We start from the raw sequence: 21,252 nt of genomic DNA on the forward strand, positions 1-21,252 counted from the left end.
GCTGCATTTGGACATGGCATCCCCATGTTGTGGCATCCCCATCCCATTCCATCCCTTCCAGGTAAAGAACATCCTGGAGGACCAAAGATGGTTGTTCCTCCCATTTGTACATGAATGCGTATAAGTGATGAGAGCCTCGTGCAAGAAGCCTCATACAGACACTTTTCCACTTGTCTTCAATACCACCAAGACTCTGTAGAGAGACCATCGCCTTAGCAGCATAGAAAGACCAGGTGGATGGACGTTTGGAGTTACAAGTTGGCTGCCCTCCACCAGATGTGCCCCTAAGAGGCATCCACCTCCTTCCCACCTTTCATCTCTGCTCCTGACTGCAGCCAATGGCAAATGGCACAGAATGAACGGCAGCTCCACACCTTGCTGGGATCTCGATGGTATGAGAGCCATGAGTTGGGAACTTATCTGCTGCAACACAGGCTTCACCATGGAGATGAAAACACAACTGAGCAAGGTTGACATGCAGTTGCCTTATAAATAGTCAGGTGCCCTTTTAGTCACCCACTTGTGCTGACATAAAAACATAACAAATAGGAGCAGGATTAGGCCATTCAGCCCTTCGAGCCCACTCCACCATTCAATGAGGTCATGGCTGATCTTCTAATTCAACACCATTTTCCTGCACTATTCCCATATCCTTTAATGCTTTTACTATGTAGAAACATATCAATCTCAGTCTTGAACATACTCAGTGACTGAGCCTCAATAGCCCTCTGGGGAGAAGAATTCCAAAGATTCACCACCCCGAGTGAAGGAATTCCTCCTTATCTCAGTCCTAAATGGCCTGCCCCTTATTCTGAGACTGTGTCCCCTGTTCTAGACACCCCAGCCAAGGGAAACATCCTTCCTGCATCTACCCTGTCAAGCTCTGTAAGAATTTTGTATGTTTGAATGAGGTCACCTCTCATTCTTCTAAACTCCAGAGAATAAAGGCTCAGTCTATTTCATCTTTCCTCATAGGACAATCCCTCCATCCCAGGAATCAATTTAGTGAACCTTCGTTGCACTCCCTCAATGGCAAGTATAACTTTCCTTTGTTAAGGAGACCGAAGCTACCACAATATTCAAGGTGAGGTCTCACCAAGGCTTTATAAAATGGCAGGAAGACATCATTACTCCTATACTCAAATCCTCTTGCAATAAAGGCCAACATACCATTTGCCTTCCTAATTGCTTGTTGTACCTGCACGTTAGTTTTCAGTGACTGGTGAACAAGGACACACAATTCCCTTTGAAGTTCAATACTTCCCAGCCTCTCACCATTTAAAACATGCATTGCCTTTCTGTCCTTCTTACCAAAGTGGATAACCTCACAATTTACCACATTGTATTCCATCTGCCAAATTTTTGGTCACTTGCTTAGCTTCTCCAAATCCCCTTGAAACGTTTGCATCCTCCTCACAACTCACACTTCCATCTAGTTTTGTGTCATCTGCAAACTTGGAAATATACATTTAATCTGCACATCCAAATCATTGACATAGATTGTGAATAGCTGGGGCCCAAGCACTGATCCTTGCAATACCCCACTAGTCACAGCATGCCAAACTAAAAATGATCCATTTATTCCTACTCTCTGTTTTCTGTCTGTTAACCAGTTGACGGGGAACTTAATTTGGAAGACGAATTTAATTCCGGCGGGTTGACATTTTAATTAGCATGCATGAGACGCTAATGAATGCAAACGGGGTTACCGGCATTGTTTATCAGAAAACTCGACCCCCCTTGGGAGTTGAGAGAACAAACTTTGCACAATTTATCCCGAGAAACAGATTTTTTGCCTCCTGCCAGTTTAAGTGCCCCACCTGCCACGATACCCGCCACGATTCCCACCACTGGTGGGAACGGGAAATTCGCCGAGTATCTCCATGCATACAAAATTGGCTACGGGAGAGAAAACAGAGAGTAGTGGTGAACAATTGTTTTTCAGACTGGAGAGAAGTGTACACTGGTGTTCCCAAGGCTTGGTGTTAGGGCCACTGCTCTACTTGATACATATTTATGACCTGTATTGCCAAGTTCAATAGTTGTTGATATGAAACTCAGAAATGTAGAGGATAGAAACAGCCTTCAGGATCACGCAGACTGGTACAAAGGGCACGCACATAGAATCACGGAAAGTTTACGGCACAGATAAAGGCCACTTGACCCATTGTGTCTGTGCCAGCCGAGAAACAAGCCACTCAGCCTAATCCCACTTTCCAGCATTTAGTCTGTAGCCCTGCAGGTTACGGCACTCGAGGTGCATACCTAGGCACCTTTTAAATAAGTTGAGGGTTTCTGCCTCTACTACCCTTTCAGGCAGTGAGTTCCAGACCCCAACAACCACCTGGATGAAAAAATATTTCCTCACCTTCCCTCTAATCTTTCTACCAATTGCTTTAAATTTATGCCCCCTAGTTACTGACCTCTCTGCTAAAATAAATAGGCACTCTATCCAGGCCCCTCACAATTTTGTACACCTGAATTAAATCTCCCCTCAGCCTCCTCTGTTCCAAGGAGAACAACCCCAGCCTATCCAATCTTTCCTCATAGCTGCAATTTTCCAGTCCTAGCAACATCCTCGTGAATTTCTCTGTGCCCTCTCTAGTGCAATTACATCCTTTCTGTAATGAGATGGCCAGAACTGCACACAGTACTCAAGTTATAGCCTAATGTTTTATATAGTTCCAGCATAACCCCTCTGCTCTTATATCCTCTGCCTCAGCTAATAAATGAAAGGATTCCATATGAAATTTAATGCAAAGTAATTAATTTTCATAAGAAGAAAGAGGAGATGCACTATGAACTAAATAACACAAATTTAAAGGGGGTGCTGTAACAGAGCGACCCGAGGATCTATGTACACAAATCTTTGAAGCTGGCAAAACAAATTCAGAAGGCTGTTAAAAAGGCACACAAGATTCCTTCGCTTTACGAACAGCCACAGAATGTTGTAATATGGGTTCTTTAGTTATCTCAATGGTGAGATCTTGAAACTTGGATAATTGAACATGGATCCTTTATTGTTAACCTTTACCTATTTATAGATCCAAGGTGTGGTCATGCATGGAGCTGTTGTCTTCATGCAGGCTGGTTCCAGAGTGTTCTCTCTAGACTATTCCCTCTGAATCTATTACCATGTGACACTATGCATCATACCATGGACAGTGCTACTCTCCAGTCCCACATTAACCATTGCCCTGCTGAGCACCTTTACATTACAATGGCACCTTTACAATACAATTGCATGCAGGCATATCATACAACATAGAGTATACAAGCAAGGACGTTATTTTAATCTTTATACAACACAGGCTTGGCCCCCATTTTTAAAAAATTTATTCATGGTATATGGGTGTCACTGGCAATGCCAGCACTTATTTCCTATCCCTAATTGCCCTTTAGAAGGTTGCAGGGAGCCACCTTCTTGAACATCTGCAGTCCATATGATGTAGGCATTCCCAGAGTGCTGTTAGAGAGAGATTCCAGGATTTTCACCCAGTGACGGTGAAGCAACAGCAAAATAGTTCCAACTCAGAATAGTGAGCAACTTGAAGGAGAACTTGTAAGTGGTGTTCTCATGTACCTGCTGCCTTTGTCCTTCTAAGTGTTAGAAGTGTTTGGAAGAGCTTTGGCAAGTTTTGCAGTGCATCTTGTAGATAGTATACACCGTTGCTACTGTACGCTGGCTGCGGAGGAAATGAATGGTTAGGGTGGTGGATGGGGTACCAATAAAATGAGTTACTTTGTCCTGGATGATATTGAGTTTCTTGACTGTTGCTGGAGCTGCACTCATCCAGGCAAGTGGAGAGCATTCCATCACACTTCTGACTTATGCCTTGCAGATGGTGGCCAGACTTTGAGGAGTCAGGAAGTGAGTTATCTGGAATATTGTGGCCAATTCTGGGCACCATACTTTGGAAGAATGTCAAGGACTTGAAGAGGGTGCACAGAAGATTTATTAGAATGGTACTAGGGATGGAAGACTTCAGAGACTAAATAGATGAGAGAAACTGGAGCTGTTGTTTTTAGACCAGTGATGGCTTAAAGGCAATTAGACAGAAATGCTCAAAATCATGAAGGTTTTAATACAGCAAATAAAGAGAAACAGTTTCTAGTAGCTGAAGGGTTAAAACTTGAGGACGCAGATTTAAGGTAATTGGCAAAGGAACCAGAGTGATACAAGAGGGAAAAAATTACTCTCTGAGTTGTTATGATCTGGAACGTACTGCCTGAAAGGGTGGTGAAAGCAGGGTTAACAATAACCTTCAAAAGGGAACTGGGTAAATACTTGAAAAGGAAATAATTTCAGGGCTATGGAACAAGAGTGATAGAGTGGGACTAACTGGTGAGCTCTATTAAAGAGTTTGCACAGACACAAAGTGCCAAATGGCCTCCTTCTGTATTGTATCATTCTATTATTCAAAGAAAGGTATTCAAAGAAAGCATATTTTGCCATACAAGAAAATAATGATCTTTAAAACATTGGCATATTTTGTCATAAATCAGACATTTCTAAAATTTCAAATCTCTAGATCAGCTAAAAATTCAATCTGGGAAAGGTGTCTGGAACCTGCTCAAATCATAGCTTTAAATTTGGAATTGTAAAAATTTAAACTAGGAAAAATATTTATACCTCCCATCCTTCTATATGAGACTGCCATTCTTCCAGAACTTCTAGTTTTTCCATTTGTCTCTTGGCTTCATTGATAGTGGAGCACACAGTTTTCATGGCCTGCAAAGCCTCAATTACTGCTGCACAGTCATTATGCCTTCTTGGTGTCCTCTTCATCAGTTCCTAAATAAAAGTAAAGGTGCATTTCCTCAAAAAACTAATTCTTAAAAATGTTAACAACTTTTGGCAAAGCAAAGGAAATGAGTTAGTTTTCCTCATGGAGTTATTTCTTTATGAAGAAGCATTTGGTAAACACTTTTTGATTTGGCAAGGTTGAGAAGCCAGCATAATTTCATTGTAATTTCATTACAACCACTTTAATAATAACCAATTATGCGCTTTGACACAATTCTCTACATTTTTTATTGGCAAGCAAATGGAAATGTTTGCTGACTTTTTCCCGATTATGGTACCCAATTGTATGTCTTTTTATTTCTTTGCAGGTTGTGGCAAGCTGCTGGCAAGGCTAGTGTTTATTCTCCATCCCTAATTGAGAAGGCAGTGGTGAGACACCTTCTTGAATACAACAGTATGGCTTCTCGGTCATTTCAGAGAGCAATGAAGAAATAACCATGTTGCTGTGGATCACAAAATCAGAGAATCACTGAACTGTTAAGGTGCAGAAGGAGGCACTGGCTCTCCAAATGAGCATTATGACTTAGTGCCATTCTCCTGCCTTTTCCATGTAACCATGCACATTGTTTCTATTCAAGTAATCACCTAATGCCCTCTTGAATGCCTCAATTGAACCTGCCTCCACCACGCTTCCAGGCAGTGCACGCCAGTCTCGAACCACTTGCTCTGTGAAAAAGTTTTCTCTCACGTCACATTAGCTTCTTTTGCAAATCAGTTTAAATCTGTGCCCTCTCATTCTCGATCCTTTTACAAGCAGAGACAGTTTCTCCCTATCTACTCAGTCCAACCCCCTCTTAATTTTGAAACCTCTACCAAATCTGTCTTAGTCTTCTCCTCTTCCAAGGCGAACAGTCCCAACTTCTCCAATCTATCTTCATAATTGAAGTTTCTCATCCCTGGAACCATTCCTGTAAACCTCTTCTGCATTCTCTCTGTTACGTTCACATCCTTCCTAAAGTGTGACACCCAAAATTGTACACAATACTCCAGCTGAAGTCTAACTAATGTCTTTTACAAGTTCAGCATAACCTCCTTGCTTTTGTACTCTATGCCACTATTAACAAAACCTAGGATACTATATGCTTTATTAACCGCTCTCTCCAATTGTCCTGCCACCTTTAATAACTTCTGCACATATACACCCAGGTCCCTCTGCTCCTGCACACCCTTTAGAGGATGCCCTTTATTTTATATTGTCTTTCCATGTTCTTTCTACCAAAATGGATCACCTCACACTTCTCCATATTAAACTTTATCTGCCACCTATCTGCGCACTGCGTTAAATATAGGCCAGAGAGGGCAAGGAGAGCAGGTTCCCTTCCTTAAAGGACATCAGTGACATCATGTGGGTATTTAAGACAATCTAATAGTTTCATATATGATGCTAGCTTTTTATTTCACATTTATTTAGTTAACTGAATGTAAATTCCCCAGCTGCCATGGTGGGAGTTGAGATCCTGATCATTAGACCAGGCCGCTGGATTACCAGTCCAGTGACATGACCGCTGGAGCCTCAAAAAGTTGATGAGAAAAGGAATACAGCTTTAGAATTGTGGCTGTGGCAGAGGCTCCTTAGAATCAGCTGGGCAGAATGAAGAACCAATGAGTTTCTTTGCCGGAAAATCAGAATCCAAACATTTCATGGGCTTTTAGCTGAAGTGAAGAAGTGGAAATTGGGACACTATGACCACTGGAAAATGTGGGGTGAAGAGTCTGGTGCTGGCAAAAATAGAAGGTGAAACATCAAGAATTAACAGGTCAGGTCAGAGAAGGACTGGATAGGCGGACAACATCAGAAACTGGGCGGAGGGAGGAATGACAGTGGAACGCAGAATTACAGTGAATAGAGGGAGGTGCCTATGGCCCCTTATGGACTATGGCTAATTATAGATGCAACATGACCACTATTCTACCATACCCCAAAACTTCCCACTCTGCTATAAATTGCAAAAAATGATTAATTCATGGCTGTTCCAGATTAAAAATATAGAAAAAGAGACAAAGACAGCAACCAACATCCATAATTCTTACATTAAAAACTAGAAAATTAATTAAGTATAGTAACTTAAACACCCAATATCAACTATAGATACTAGCCTCCAAAAATATTCCATTCAACAAAAATATACACTTGCCTAAATAATTAAGCCTTAAGCAATTCCAAAGTCAGAAAAACACATTGTTCCATTTATTTCTCCTTACTTGTGGAACTTGACTTTGTTAGGCTTACTTAGCTGAGCCACAGTCTAGGCAGATGCATCCGCACTAATTTTTAAGTTACAATTTTTCAGCAGGGTTACTTGTGCTGCAGATTTATGAATATCCCAGTACTCTATACATAAGAGACTACACCAGCAACGCTGCCAAGTAACAGTGAAACCATGTTATGAAAAAGACACCAAATTAAGGAAAGTGCATGCAAAATAGCAAATATTAATTTAAAAATATCTAAAGATCAATCCTGTCCTGGATACTAATTCATTCCTTCGGTGTGGGAGGGGAACTAGTACATTAACATATTCAAAATAGAAAATCGGTGTCAGGTAACAACTTATATCATTATCTTTAGTACCTTTAGCAGAAGTGGATACTTGCATATCCTTTGTATGGGAGCAACTAGATATCCTTCAAGTGGAACGTCAGGGTTCTTCCGTCCTGCCAGCAGCATGCAGCCCTTGTGTTTCAAGATGCAAAATGACTAATTAGATCATACATAAATTGATAATTGCATAGTCTATTCCGCAGTTATCAAACAGTTCCTGTGCTGAAGAATCATCAGCAATTGCAATGACTACACATGCATTAAGTCAAAGCTGGTATTATCAAAAATATCCTTTCATTCTAGCCACCCTTTTGTATTTCCATAATTCATATTTTTAATGACACACTAGTATAGCAGGTTTCCAATATGCTTCTTCACATGAAGGTGACATGTTTTGGAATTTAAAGTTCAGCAATGAGAACTTTAAAACTAAAGTCATTTTAATCAGGTAAAAGCAAAATACTGTGGATGCTGGAAATCTGAAACAAAAACAGAAAATGCTGGAAAAACTCAGCAGGTCTAGCAGCATCTGTGGAGAGAGAAACAGAGTTAACGTTTCGAGTCCATATGACCCAGCTCTGAAGAAGGTTGAAAAGAGTGTGAGAGATGAGGTAAATTACATAGCAGTGACAAGTTGACACCAAGCTTATTTTCGTATGTTAGAAGATTGTAGCAGGAAAGATACAGTAAACGAGGTAAGGAATTCAGCAGTTTTTTGTAAGAGAACAAACAGGAGTACAAGAACGTGTGGTGAGTTTTAATTTAATACAAGTGAGGTTGTAAGAAGGGAGAAAAATCTGTAGGACAGGAAATTTTCATTTGACAAGGAGTGGAAGGTCATGAAGTGAAAGAGATTGAGCAGAGACGAGTGAAGCCGGCCGAAAGCTGGAAGCACAGTTGACAATGTGTCAGTGACGACTGATCTGGATTTCTTCAGCTGCTTCATCAATGACCTTCCTTTCATCATAAAGTCAGAAGTGGGGATGTTCGCTGATGATTGCACAATGTTCAGCACCATTTGCGACTCCAGATATTGAAGCAGACCATGTCCAAACACAGCAAGGCCTGGGCAATATCCAGGCTTGGGCTGACAAGTGGCAAGTAAGATTCGTGCCACACAAGTGTCAGGGAATGACCATCTCCAACAAGAGAGAATCCAACCATTGCCGCTTGATGTTCAATAGCATTACCATCACTGAATCCCCCACTATCAACATCCTGAGGGTTACCATTGACCAGAAACTGAACTGGGCTAGTCATATAAATGCTGTAGCGACAAAAGCTTGTCAGAGGTTAGGAATATTGCGACGAGTAACTCACCTCCTGACTCCGCAAAGCCTGTCCACCATCTACAAGGCACAAGTCAGGAGTGTGATGGAATACTCCCCACTTGCCTGGATGACTGCAGCTTCCACAATACTCAAGAAGCTTGACGCCATCCAGGACAAAGCAGTCCACTTGATTGGCACCACATCCATAAACATTCACTCCCTCCACCACCGACACACAGTAACAGCAGTGTGTAACATCTACAAGATGCACAGGAATTCACCAAGGCTCCTTTGACAGCACCTTCCAAACCCACAACCACTACTGCCTAGAAGGACAAGGGCAGCAGATGCATGGGAACACCACCACATAGAAGTTCCCCTCCAAGCCACTCACCATCCTGACTTGAAAATATATCGCCGTTCCTTCACTACCGCAGGGTCAAAATCCTGAAACTACCTTCCTAACAGCACTGTGGGTGTACCTATGTCACATGGACTGCAGCGGTTCAAGAAGGCAGCTCACCACCGCCTTCTCAAGGGCATCTAGGGATGGGCAATAAATGCTGGCCCAGCCAGTGAAGCCCACATCTCGTGAATTAATTGTTTTTTAAAATTTGGAGCGTGGTGACTGATCATATTAGTCAATGCATGAGAAACTGTTCTCTTTTGTACTATGGGAGTGAAATTGATCTCCACCAGCTGCACAAAAATGAGTTTGTAGCAAATGGGCAGTTGATTTTTCACCATGCCAGCGTTTATTCTTCACTGACTTGGTAAATATTACCATCTTTAATTTCAAACCAGGTTAAAATGACAGGAAATAGGCCTCAACAAAGAGAATGAAATATCAGTTTATGAACTTCAGTGGAAAGAAGATCGGGCCCACTGAAATATCGGCTGTCAAACCCCATGAGCCTATTTTGCACTCCTGGCATTGGCCAATTGCATGCCCTAAGCGTCTGATTACTGCTGTGTGAAGGGAGGAATTACCAGCACATATAGCTTAACCAGTATATATTTGATGGAACAGGCCTAAAGATCACAGCTGGCAGTGCACTAGGCCCAACCATCTTCAAATGTTTCATCACTGACTTTTCCTGCATCATACGGCCCTAAGTGAGAATGCTCACTGATGATTGCAATATTCAGTTCCATTTACAACTCCTCGGATACTGAAGCAGTCTGTTCCTGCATGTAGCAAGACCTGGGTAACATTCAGGCTTCAGCAAATAACATCCACACCAAACAAATGCCAGGCAATATCATCTCCAACAAGACACAGTACAACATCCTCTCCTTGACATTTAATAGCATTACCATTGCTGATCCCCCTCAATCAACATCCTACAGTCACCATTGACCAGAAATTTAACTGGACCAGCTGTGTCTGCAACAGCAGGTCAGAGGCTAGGAAATCTGTGGCAAGTAACTCACCTCCTGACTCGCCAAAGCCCTTCCGCCATCTACAAAGCACAAGTTAGAAGTGTAATGCAATACTCTACATTTGCCTGTGTGCAGTTCCAACCACACTTAAGAAGTTGAACACCATCCAGAACAAAGCAGCCCAATCCACCACTGGCGTAAGTGACTAAAACATGTGTATTTCTACAAGATGTACAGTTGTAACTCACCAACTCATCAACGGGAATACCCAAACGCAGGACCTCTACCTTGGGCAGAATTGTTCCAGGTTTGCTCTAACTGTGGTAGCAGGCGGGGAAAATAACATTTTACCCGCTGGCTGCAATGGCAGCTTCTCACGCTGTATCATCCCAAATCCGCCACATCAATTATGCATTCCCGGGAAACACGCCGTTTCCATGGCGGGCGGCCTCTCATTTGCCCGCCACACCATCACTTCGTCGCTTCATCACACCAGGCGCCACACTTAGAGTGCAGCTGTGCGCACAACTCTCAGTACTTCCAGCCAGGAATGCCATGCAGAAGACAGGACGGCTCCAAAAAGCAAAAAGACTGCAGCCCCCAGGTTTAGTGACATGTCCCTCAAGCACCTTTTGTACGCCGTGGAGACCCGCCGTGATGTCCTCTGCCCCTGCTCTGGTGACAGGAGGGCCGACAGCATCACAAATCTGGCTTGGGAGGCAGTGGGAATGGTGGTCAGTGCCAATGCCCTGCAAAAGAAGACAGCCACCCAGTGCAGAAAGGCAATGAATGATCTTCTCTGTGCCACCAGGGTAAGCCATCTTCTCATCACTCTCAACTCTCACACACAAACCCATCACACACCCACAGAGCCCTCACTCACTGCTGGTTCAAGGGACATCACCATTCATTCTCTCACACACACCCTTATTATCCTCATCCCATCCACGGGACCACTCACCACCCACACATGCCAGGCATACATATCATCTGGCCTGGCAGCAATCCTGCTTACACTCTCTCACTCTCTATTTTTGCACGACAAGCTGGCACACAACAGGGAGAGGTCGCTTACCGGTGGAGGAATGCCTAATATCAAGGTCCTCTTGGACTTTGAAAATAGAGTCATTCAGCTGGCCGGTGAGGATCTGGACCGTTCCTGCGCTGACGGTGAGATCAGTGGTGCTCTATCAAGTGAGAATCCAGCAGTGCAACATCCATCAGACAACCATGCTGTGAGTGGTGGGTCCTGTTTCACAGGCCACTGCCACACACTAATTATCTCTCCTTCCTTTCACAGGCACATCTGCCAAATGGCCAGGAGAGTCTGTGACCCAGGGCCTCCAATCAAGCCCCGTTGGAAGCTCAGAGGAGGAATCTGCTGAAACCCTCCCTGATGACCCTCACAGTGCTCACCCACACCTTCCACCAGCGCAGACTCACACACCTCGGAGGGACCTGACTTTAGGGTAGCCCCAGTATCACAATCTGGTGAGCACATCGCACTGTCTGATCTACAGCAGGCAGTGGCAGCAGGAACTTCCCAGGTCCCCGGCACTCGGAGGGCTGCTGAAGTCCAGAAATTTGCTGAATCCGAATCAGATGAGGAGCCTCTGGACTCGGTCATGTCACAGTTGCTGGAGCTACAAAGGCAAGCTCAGGAACATCAGGAAGGGATGTCTGCTACACTCCTCAGATTGCAAGGCACGATGGAGGAGTCTGTCCACCTTCAAGTTCAGTTGATAGTGCCGACATGCCACACACCGAGGTCAACATTGGTAGGATGGTGGCTGCCATGGAGACCTTGGTCCAGGATGTCACTTCTGCACCGCTGCTTGGGCTCAACTCCATCGCCAACGTCATAGTTGGCCTCCAACAGTGTGTGCACGAGAGGGGTGTGGCACAGCCCGATCTCACTCCAGCTTCCCCTTCTCCTCAAGGTGGCAGCCAGGGGCCCTCAGGCACCCATAAGGAAGAGGATCAGCAAGTGTACTCCCTGGGGCCATCCACCCAGGTGACTCCGGGAGTGTCCAGCCCATCCAAATCCCCTCTTCCTGTGTCCCCAGCAGCTCCACTCCACAAGGAGGGTGCCACTGCCACACAGCAGGACCCCGAAAGCAGCCTGGTGCCCTCCAGGTCTCGGCCCTTCAGAGGACACCCGCCAAGGTCATCACGGACAGGACATAGCAGTCAGCAGGCTACCTCCACCTCCACTGTGGATGGCTGGGGAACACCAAAACATAGCGGCAGGTTAGGAAAGTTAAGAAGATGTAGTTGCACGGCCTGGGTATGGGTGTTAATCACTTGTACATAATGTTCACTATTGTCAATAAACTCCAAAGAATGTCTCCCTGGCTATGGATCCTTGTTCTGATGAGCAGCGTTCATGTCACTCAGATGTGAAACCTTTCTGCACAGGATAAAGTCAGGTGTCTCAGTCCAGGGCTTATTCCCTGTGCTTTGTGCAGCCTTCAGATAAAACTGATGGTCTGGCCTCACACTCCCTGGACATATTAGTGATGCCTGCACCTCTGCAGCATTTGTCATTGCTGCCAGAATGTTGGGGGCAGGCATCACAGAGTTCCGTCATTCTCTCTTTGTGCTCTTAGCACCTTTAAGATGGGACTGGCCCCCCATCTCTTCAACATCTGTGACCAGTGATGCTGTGCTCCTGAAGGTGTCAGGTGCCCAAGTCGGACAAAGGATCAGATGCTTTTAAAGTTTCATGGCTGCGTCTCTATGATCACAGAGTGTAAGCGAGCTGCCCTCAGCCAGACAGGAGTCAGACATTCTCAGAGACTATGTGAAGATCTATAGAGTGTCCTCACTGCATGTTGTCATCACCCTCCTGCAATCGAGTGAGTATTAGGGCCTCCACTGCATCTCCATGACAGGAGCGTTATCACAGAGGGTATGTGTGTTGCCATAAGCCAGACTGGAGTCAAATGTTCATGGATGCAATATGACGATCTATTGTGTCTCCTCACTGCACGCTGCTTTCATTCTCCACAAATCCAGCAGCTATAGAATCACAGAAGGGCCTCCAGAGTACGCCTGCCTTTTCTGGCCAGTGCTAGGGCCTCATCATCGTCATCATCGCCTTCGAGGGCCTCCTCACCCTAATCACCATCGACATCCACCTCAGCATCTCCTCCTCAGCCAGCTCCTCTCCCCGTTGCAGCCCCAGGTTGTAAAGGATGCAGCAGGTGACAACGATGCATGACACTCTCTGCGGACTATATTGGGCTCCACCAGACCAGTGCAGGCACCAGAACCTCATTTTCAGCATCCCGATGGTTTGCTCCACTAAGTTACGAGTTGCAGCATTAGTCTCGTTATCCCTTCGCTCTGCTGCAGCCTGAGGCCGCCACACGGGTGTCATCAGCCACGTCCTCTGCGGGCACTTGTCCCCAAGGAAGCCCCTGCGGTTGACATAGTTGACCGCTTGTTGCAACGGAGATCTGAGTGCCACATGAGTCCAGTCAATGGCACCCTGCACCTGTGGGAAACCCGAGATCTGGGCAAATCCAATCGCTCTTACATCCTGGCTCTCCTGGTCCCGGGCAAAGTGCACAAAGTTGTGTGCCCTCACAAAGATGGCATCAATGACCTCATGGATGCATTTGTGGGTGGAAGGTTGTGAGATCCCACAGAGGTCACCTGAGGAGCCTTGAAAGGAGCTACTGGCATAGAAATTGAGCACCACGGTCACTTTCAAGGCCACTGGCAACAGATGCCCTCCATGTCCCCATGGCGCCAAATCCTGCAGTAGCTGGCAGATGTGGCTGACCTCAACATGCACAGTCTTCAGTAACACTGGTTCTCGGTCATCTGCAGGAATGAAAGGCGGTATCTATAGACCCTGGGTCTAGCTAGATGTCGACCAATGACAGCTCACTGTGGCTCTTCAGTGGCGGGTGTGGGAGCCCCAGCCGCCCCTTCTTCCCAGGGGTGCTGCTCCTCCCTCTGTGCAGCCAGGTGCCTCCATTGCCCCCGCTCTCTGTACACCATAAGGCATGTAGCTAGTTCACCGGGCTCCATACTCCTGATGTACTCCTCCTGCAGGATGAAAGAGAGACATGTGCGTTAGCTTGGGTATACTAAGAACCTCTCTTGGTTAAGTCTGAAGGTCCCTTAACACATCCCGGGGAATGCCATCACTTGGATGGCCAGATGGCAATCACCTCCGCCCCAGCCCACCTGACTGATTGGTGGCAGCCTTGCCCGTTGGACTGCATGCTGTGCTCTCAGCTCAGGCGCAGGCATTCTCATAACCCACACTGCAAGGCTGTACTGTTAACTTGAACCATAAGGGAGACTGGTCCAAACCTGAATGCTGACATTGCAAGGGATTGTGAGCTGCAGTGACTGCTCCACAGCCAGCTTTAGCAAGGAGATTGTACAATGTGCCCAGTTGTCCAACTGTTCTACAGTCCACTAAAACGCTCATTACTTTGCAGTCTGTGCCCAAGGGGTGAAAAGCTCTGGAGCACTTGGTGGCACTTTCATGCCTCTGCGTTGCTTGAGTGGACAGATATGCTAGAGGCCCAACTCCACGCATGTCAATGTGGCTGCGTCTGAACTGTCTCAGCTGCAGAGGAATGGTCACTTCATGCAAGGTTTCCCTGGTACTTTCCCGCTTCCCACCCCACCACCCCACAAGTGCTTGTGCACTACATTCAACCACCAGGCAGCCCTTGCACTGTTCCCCCTCCACAAACATATCTCAACCACGGGGCAGCCCTTGCCCCCGCTCCCATGTCGCTTCAACCGCAGGGCAGACCTTGCCCCCACCCCGAAGTCACCTCAGCCGCAGGGCAGCCGTTCCCCCCATCCCTCAAACACACCTCAAAGTTTAAGTCCAACAAGTGACCCTGGCGAGCGCTGCGCAATGTAACTGTGCACTCACCTTCAAGTTCCCCTCAAAGTGCAGCCACTAACTACGCTTTATATATGCTGTTGTGAAACACATTGGTGTGATGGGCAACGATCCAGCGGTGGGGGTGGGATGATTCCGGCGGGCTGGCCTTATAATGATATGCAGATGTATTACAATGAGGTTCCCGACATACGATGGTGGGAAACGCTGCCCGCCACTGACAGGTTGAGCTGATGATTGCAAACTGGTTTCACAATGTTGTAAAACCGATTTCTGGCCCACTCGCCATATTGGTAATCAAGGATCTATCTAGCTCTTGTCTTAAAAATATTCAAAGATTCTGCTTCCACTGCCTTTTGAGGAAGAGAGATCCAAAGACTCACTACACTTGGAGCTAAAAAGTTTTTCCTCATCTCTGTCTTAAATGAGCGGCCCCTTATTTTTAACCCCTAGTTCATAATTCTTCCACAACACAAAACATCTTCTCGACATCCGCTCTGTCAAGACCTCTCAGGATCTTAGAGGTTTCAATCAAGTTGCCTTTTACTCTTCTAAACTCCAGTGGATATAAGCCTAACCTGTCCAACCTTTCCTCATGAGACAACCCACCCAGTCCTGGTATTAGTCTAGTAAACCTTCTCTGAACTACTTCTAATGCATTTACATCCTTTAAATAAGGAGACCAATACTGTGCACAGTCCTCTAGATGTGTTCTCACCAGAAGCATAACCTTCCTTCTTTTGTAATCAATTCCCCTCACAATAAACAAGAACATTCTAAGAGCTTTCCTAATTACTTGCTGTACCTGCATACCAGGCTTTTATGATTCATTCACTCGGACACCCAGATCCTTCTGAATCTCAGAGCTCTGCAATCTCTCACCATTTAAATAATACGCTTCTTTCTTATTCTTCCTGCCAAAATGGACAATTTCACATTTTTCCACATTATACTCCTGTTGCCAGATCTTTGCCCACAAACTTAACCCATCTATGTCACTTTGTAGCCTCCTTACATCCTCTTCACAATTTACTTTCCTACCCATCTTTGTGTCATCAGCAAATTTAGCAACCATACCATCGGTCCCTTCATCCATTCTACAATTCATTTATATAATTGTAAAAAGTTGAAGCCCCAGCACTGATTCCTGTGGCACACAACTTGTTATATCCTGCCAACAGAAAAAGACCTATTTTTAGCTACCCTGTTTCCTGTTAGTTAGCCAATCTTCTATCGATGCCAATATGTTACCCCCTACACCGTGAGCTTTTATTTTCCGCAACAGCTTTTGATGTAGCACCTCATCAAATGCCTTCTGGAAATTTAAGTACAGTACATCCACCTTTATCTACAGCACATATGACTCCTTCAAAGTACTCCAATAAATTGGATAACATGATTTCCCTTTCACAAAACCATCGTGACTCTGCCCAATCGCTTTGAATTTTTCAAAGTGTCCTGCTATAACTTCTTTAATAATAGCTCTGAACATTTTCGCTATGACAGATGTTAAGCCATTTGGCCTGTAGTTTCCTGTTTTCTGTCTTTCCCCCTTTTTGAATAAAGGAGTTACATTTGTTATTTTCCAATCTAATGGAACCTTCCCTGAATCTAAGGAATTTTGGAAAATTAAAACCAATGCACCAACTATCTCACTAGCCACTTCTTTCAAGAGTCTAGGGTGAAGTCCATCAGGACCTGAGGATTTGTTGGCCCACAGCTCTAACAATTTGCTCAATACCACTACTCTGATGATTGTGATTTTCTCGAGTCCCTCCCTCCCTTCCATGCCCTGGGGAAAAATTATCCCCCTGTTTGGGGGGAAGTGCGGGAGCGGGCGAGCGTGGGTCCGATCGGCGCCCCCGATCGGAGGCGCGCCGCCATTTTATGCGTGTGGGCCAATTAAGGCCCGCCCAGTGTGACGTCTGCTCGAAAGCGCTATGCATTCCCTGTGCGGGCGGAGGGGAGATTCCTTCAGCCAGGAGTGCGCTTTTTTGCGCATGCACACAAAAGAGCACACAGGTCTCCCTGAGGCAAAGTGCTGCCGCAGGGAGATCGGCTCAGGTTTAAAATTTGTAATGCAAATGATAAAAAAATTTTCCTGACATGCCCCCTCATGTGACACTGTCACATGAGTTGGGACATGTCCATAACTTTTAATAAAGCCTTTAATAAAAATTTAAATACCCTCGTGAAAACTCATCCTGCCCGTGGATGAGATTTCATGCTTTTTCCGAAGCCCGCCAGGGCTCCTGGCCTGCCCGTCAACCTTAAGGTTGGACAGGAAGGTCCATTAATGATTTTAATCAGTTTTCCAGTGGCCTCAATAGGCCGTTGACAGGTCGGCAGGGGTGCAGCTGCGCCCCTGTCGACCTGAAAATAGAAATGGCGCTGAGTAACATCGGGAGTCCTAACTGATGTCATCCCGCATCATTTTACGTGTCAGCAAGCGGGCCCCACCCCCGCTTGCCGACCGGAAGATCCTGCCCCTGATTTACAGCTATTTCTGGGGTGTTACTTGTCACCTTTATATTGAAGACCGATGCAAACCACCTGTTCAATTCACCTGCCATCTCTTTATTTTCCATTATTAATTCCAAGACTCATTTTCTATAGGACCAATGCTCACTTTTGAAAAATTCTTTCTTCTTTAAATATCTATAGAAACTCTTTCTATCCATCCTTATATTTTGAGCTATCTTTCTCTCGTACTCCAATTTTTCCCACTTTTTTAATCTTTTTGTCGTTCTTTGCTGTTCTTTATATTCTGTCCAATCTCCTGACTTACCACTTGTCTTTGTGCAATCATGGGCAGCATTTTCCCGTTGGCGAGCGGGTCAATTAGATTTTCAGTTCGGCGGGAGCACAGCCAAGTCGGTTGTGCGCCTGCCGAACTGTCAAAGGCCTGTTAAAGTCATTAATTAACAAATTTACCAAATTAACAGGGCTGCCCATCCAACCTTAAGGTTGGCGGGCAGGCGAAGAGCCCAGGCGGCCTTCGCATTTTTCATGAAACCTCGTCCACGGGCAGGATGAGGTTTCATGAAATGTTTTTAAATCGAATAAAAATTTATTCTTTGACATGTGCCAGCTCATGTGCTGGTGTCACATGAGGGGACATGCTTTAAAAGTTTAAAAATCCTTTATTTAAAAGTTTAACACTGAAACAGATCTCCCTGAGGCACCTCCGTGCCTCAAAGATATATCTGCACAGGCCAACACAGGGAACCACTCAGGGAATCCCCCCCCCACTGCCCGCACAGGGAGCACTCAGCACTTCCACGTCACGATGGGCGGGCCTTAATTGGCCCGCCCATGTAAAATGGCGGCGCTGACCCGATCGGGGGCGCTGATCGGGTTCGTGCCCACCCAGCACAATCCCCCTGACAAGGGGAAATTTCTGGCCTATATGCTTTTTCTTTAACAAAAACAAAAATAGCTGGGAAAACTCAGCAGGTCTGACAGCATCTGCGGAGAAGAACGCAGTTAACGTTTCGAGTCCGTATGACTCTTCATCAGCTCATAATTGCCCTTATTTAAGTTTAAAATACTACTCTCAGACCCACTCTTCTCTCCTTCAAACTAAATGGAAAATTCAATCATATGATCGCTGCCGTCTAGGGGTGCCTTCACTATGAGGTTATCAATTAATTCTATCTCATGGAACAACACCAGGTGTAGTATAGCCTGCTCTCTGGTTAGCTCCAGAACGTGCTGTTCAAAGAAACTATCCTGAAAACATTCTATGAACTCCTCATCTATGCTACCTCAGCCCATCTGATTTTTCTAGTCTATATGTAGATTAAAACCCCCATGAATATCGCTGTACCTTTCTGATAGGCTTCCATTATCTCTTACTTTATACTCTGTCCTACCATGTAGTTACAATTGGGAGGCCTGTACGCCACTCCCACAAGTGATTTCTTGCCCTTTTGTTTCTCATCTCTACCCAAACTACTTCTACATCCTGATTTCCTGAGTTTAGGTCATCCCTTTCTCATGTGCTAATATCATCATTAATTAACAGAGCCACCCCTCCATCTTTTCCTAATTTCCTGTCTTTCCTGAAATGTCATTTACCTTTCAACATTCAGGTTGCAATCTATGTCATCCAGTAGCTATGACTCGGCAATGGCTATCAGATCGTACTTATTTATTTCTATTTGTGCATCTGTTTTATTTTGAATGCTACATGCATTTAGATACAGGGTCTTTAGCTTTGTCCTTTTATTATTTTTGTTATGTCTATCCTTATCTGCTGATTTGCTCTTAGGTTTGTACTCTCTGTCCCTTCCTGTCACGTTCTGTTTATCATTTCCCATATTAGTACCTTTCTCTACTTTTCTTGCCTTGTCTCTACTCTTTGGTTTCCCACGTCCTCCCAAATTTGATCCCTTGCCTCCACTATTTAGTTTAAAGCCCTCTCCACTTCCCTAGTTATGTGGCTCACTGGAACAGCAGCCCCACCATGGTTCAGCTGTAGACCATCCCAACGGTACAGCCCCCACTTTGCCCAGTACTGGTGCCAGTGCCCCACGAACCGGAACATACTTTTCCCACACCAGTGGCTGAGCCACACATTCATTTCTCTAATCTTATTTACCCTATGCCAATTTTTACGTGGCTCAGGTCATGATCCAGAGATTATTCCCTTGAGGTGCTGCATCTTAATTTGGTGCCTAACTCCTCATACTGACTGGGCAGGACCTCCTTCCTCATCCTGCCTATGTCATTGATCAGTCCCAACAAGAAGTTTATGACAATGAGCTATTAAATGTAGATCATTTTCTATTCCCATAAGTACAAGTGCATAATCCCAGAATAGCACATTATTAATTAAACACCAACAGCAACCTACAGATCTACTGAATGTTTTTAACCTGGCCAACCCATGGGCAGGAAGACTTGCCTGCACCAATCTTCTCCATCACCACCCACTCACACTTCAATGGCACTTTATCTGAAAATCACATTATCACTGAAAGAGAATTACTAGTCATATAGGATAATGTTTAGTTCCTTTTTAGCTTTCAAATATTTTATCAAATGCTTTCTTCAATTCTGAAATAAAGAAAGGAATGCTTACCAGTAAAAAGGACCGCACAGACTGCATTTTATTCAGTTCCAATAATAGCCTTTGTGCTTTTTCATGATTACTGCAGTACTCATCATAGATAGAAAATCGATGTTTCTGTATTCCCAAAAAAAAGCACAATAAGCAACTCATTTGAATTATTGTTTAATCCCGAAGAATACTTGAGAATATTGTAGATAAAATCTCTAATCATACCAAATTACAATCCAATAATCAGCGGCCTTGTTCAGTGAGGAAGGACTTTTAGCAAGAATACCATTTGACATTTTTTATTGCTTAAGGTGATGTAAATGGAACATGCAAGGGATAGGAAAAAGTATTCAATTAAGCCTATTAGAGCTTTCTAAAAAATTAAAATGTATGGGTCTGGGGGTGGTGAGATGGATGAACAACAATGCTATCAGATAAGCAGTTCAAACCCAAAGAGATGCCATTTTCTTTCTAAATACAAGACTGATTTTCACAAGGGGATAGCCATATATGGATAGAATTTTGCCCATCATAACCACGTAGCTTTGCCACCTTTGTCAATTTGATTTGTAGACTAACAACACCTGGGTTAACATCAAGCTTCCAATTTTTTCCCCTCTAAACACCAGCTGCAAAGAGTGTGGTTGGGAAAAATGATCAGGCCAGTCTTAAATGTGGCAGGTCTACCAACCCACAATCAATTATTCTTGTATTATGTTATAACCAAAGCTGATGTTAATTGCTGCGCAAACCAAATCCCAGAGGGAAACCTGGCTTACGTGCCATACTCTTTTACTTTTGTTTTCTGAAAATGAGAAGAAGGTGTACTGACCTCAGCAGCAAGAAGTCCAGTAACACTTTTGGGGTTTTAAAAAATAAAAGTAAAAATTTTATTAACAAGAATTAAAGAAAGCCTCAGCACATAAGATTACAGATGCAAAATTAAGGTTAGTTTTACAACACATTCCCCCCAAAAGACTCTCTACTTGGTCAGACCCAATAGTAAACACCTTTCAGGCAACACTCCCTTATAGATGTTTAACAATAAAAATCCAGTAATATTACCCAAGACAAACTGCCGTAGCATTAATAGAGGCATATCACATGACCTCTTAACTCTCTCCCACCCTGCTATAGAAATCCAAACTTGAGAACAAAACTGCTTTTTGCAGCCCAAGATTTTTCTGGCTTGACAGGATGGCTGATTCAAACTTGCATCTTTTCCAAGTCCAGAGCCACTAAGTCAGCAGCTCAAAACTCAGCTACAGCTGCATCTCACAGCTCCAGTTCAACAATTCAAACCGC

General features: G+C 44.6%; 1 protein-coding gene across 3 annotated transcripts in view; it reads right to left on the bottom strand.

Moving 5' to 3' along the window:
- Nucleotides 1-21,252, bottom strand: part of prex2 (phosphatidylinositol-3,4,5-trisphosphate-dependent Rac exchange factor 2) — a 675,068-nt gene that overhangs the window by 484,448 nt on the left and 169,368 nt on the right. For all 3 annotated transcript variants that reach the window (XM_078540383.1, XM_078540384.1, XM_078540381.1), the window contains exons 4-6: nucleotides 19,969-20,073; nucleotides 7,380-7,481; nucleotides 4,634-4,795 (exon numbers count right to left, since the gene is read on the bottom strand). In XM_078540383.1, coding sequence (XP_078396509.1) covers nucleotides 4,634-4,795; nucleotides 7,380-7,481; nucleotides 19,969-20,073 — 369 coding nt within the window. The remainder of the gene's footprint in view (nucleotides 1-4,633; nucleotides 4,796-7,379; nucleotides 7,482-19,968; nucleotides 20,074-21,252) is intronic.

The sequence above is a fragment of the Cetorhinus maximus genome, chromosome 4, assembly GCF_964194155.1.
Source record: "Cetorhinus maximus chromosome 4, sCetMax3.hap1.1, whole genome shotgun sequence".
NCBI lineage: Eukaryota > Metazoa > Chordata > Chondrichthyes > Lamniformes > Cetorhinidae > Cetorhinus > Cetorhinus maximus.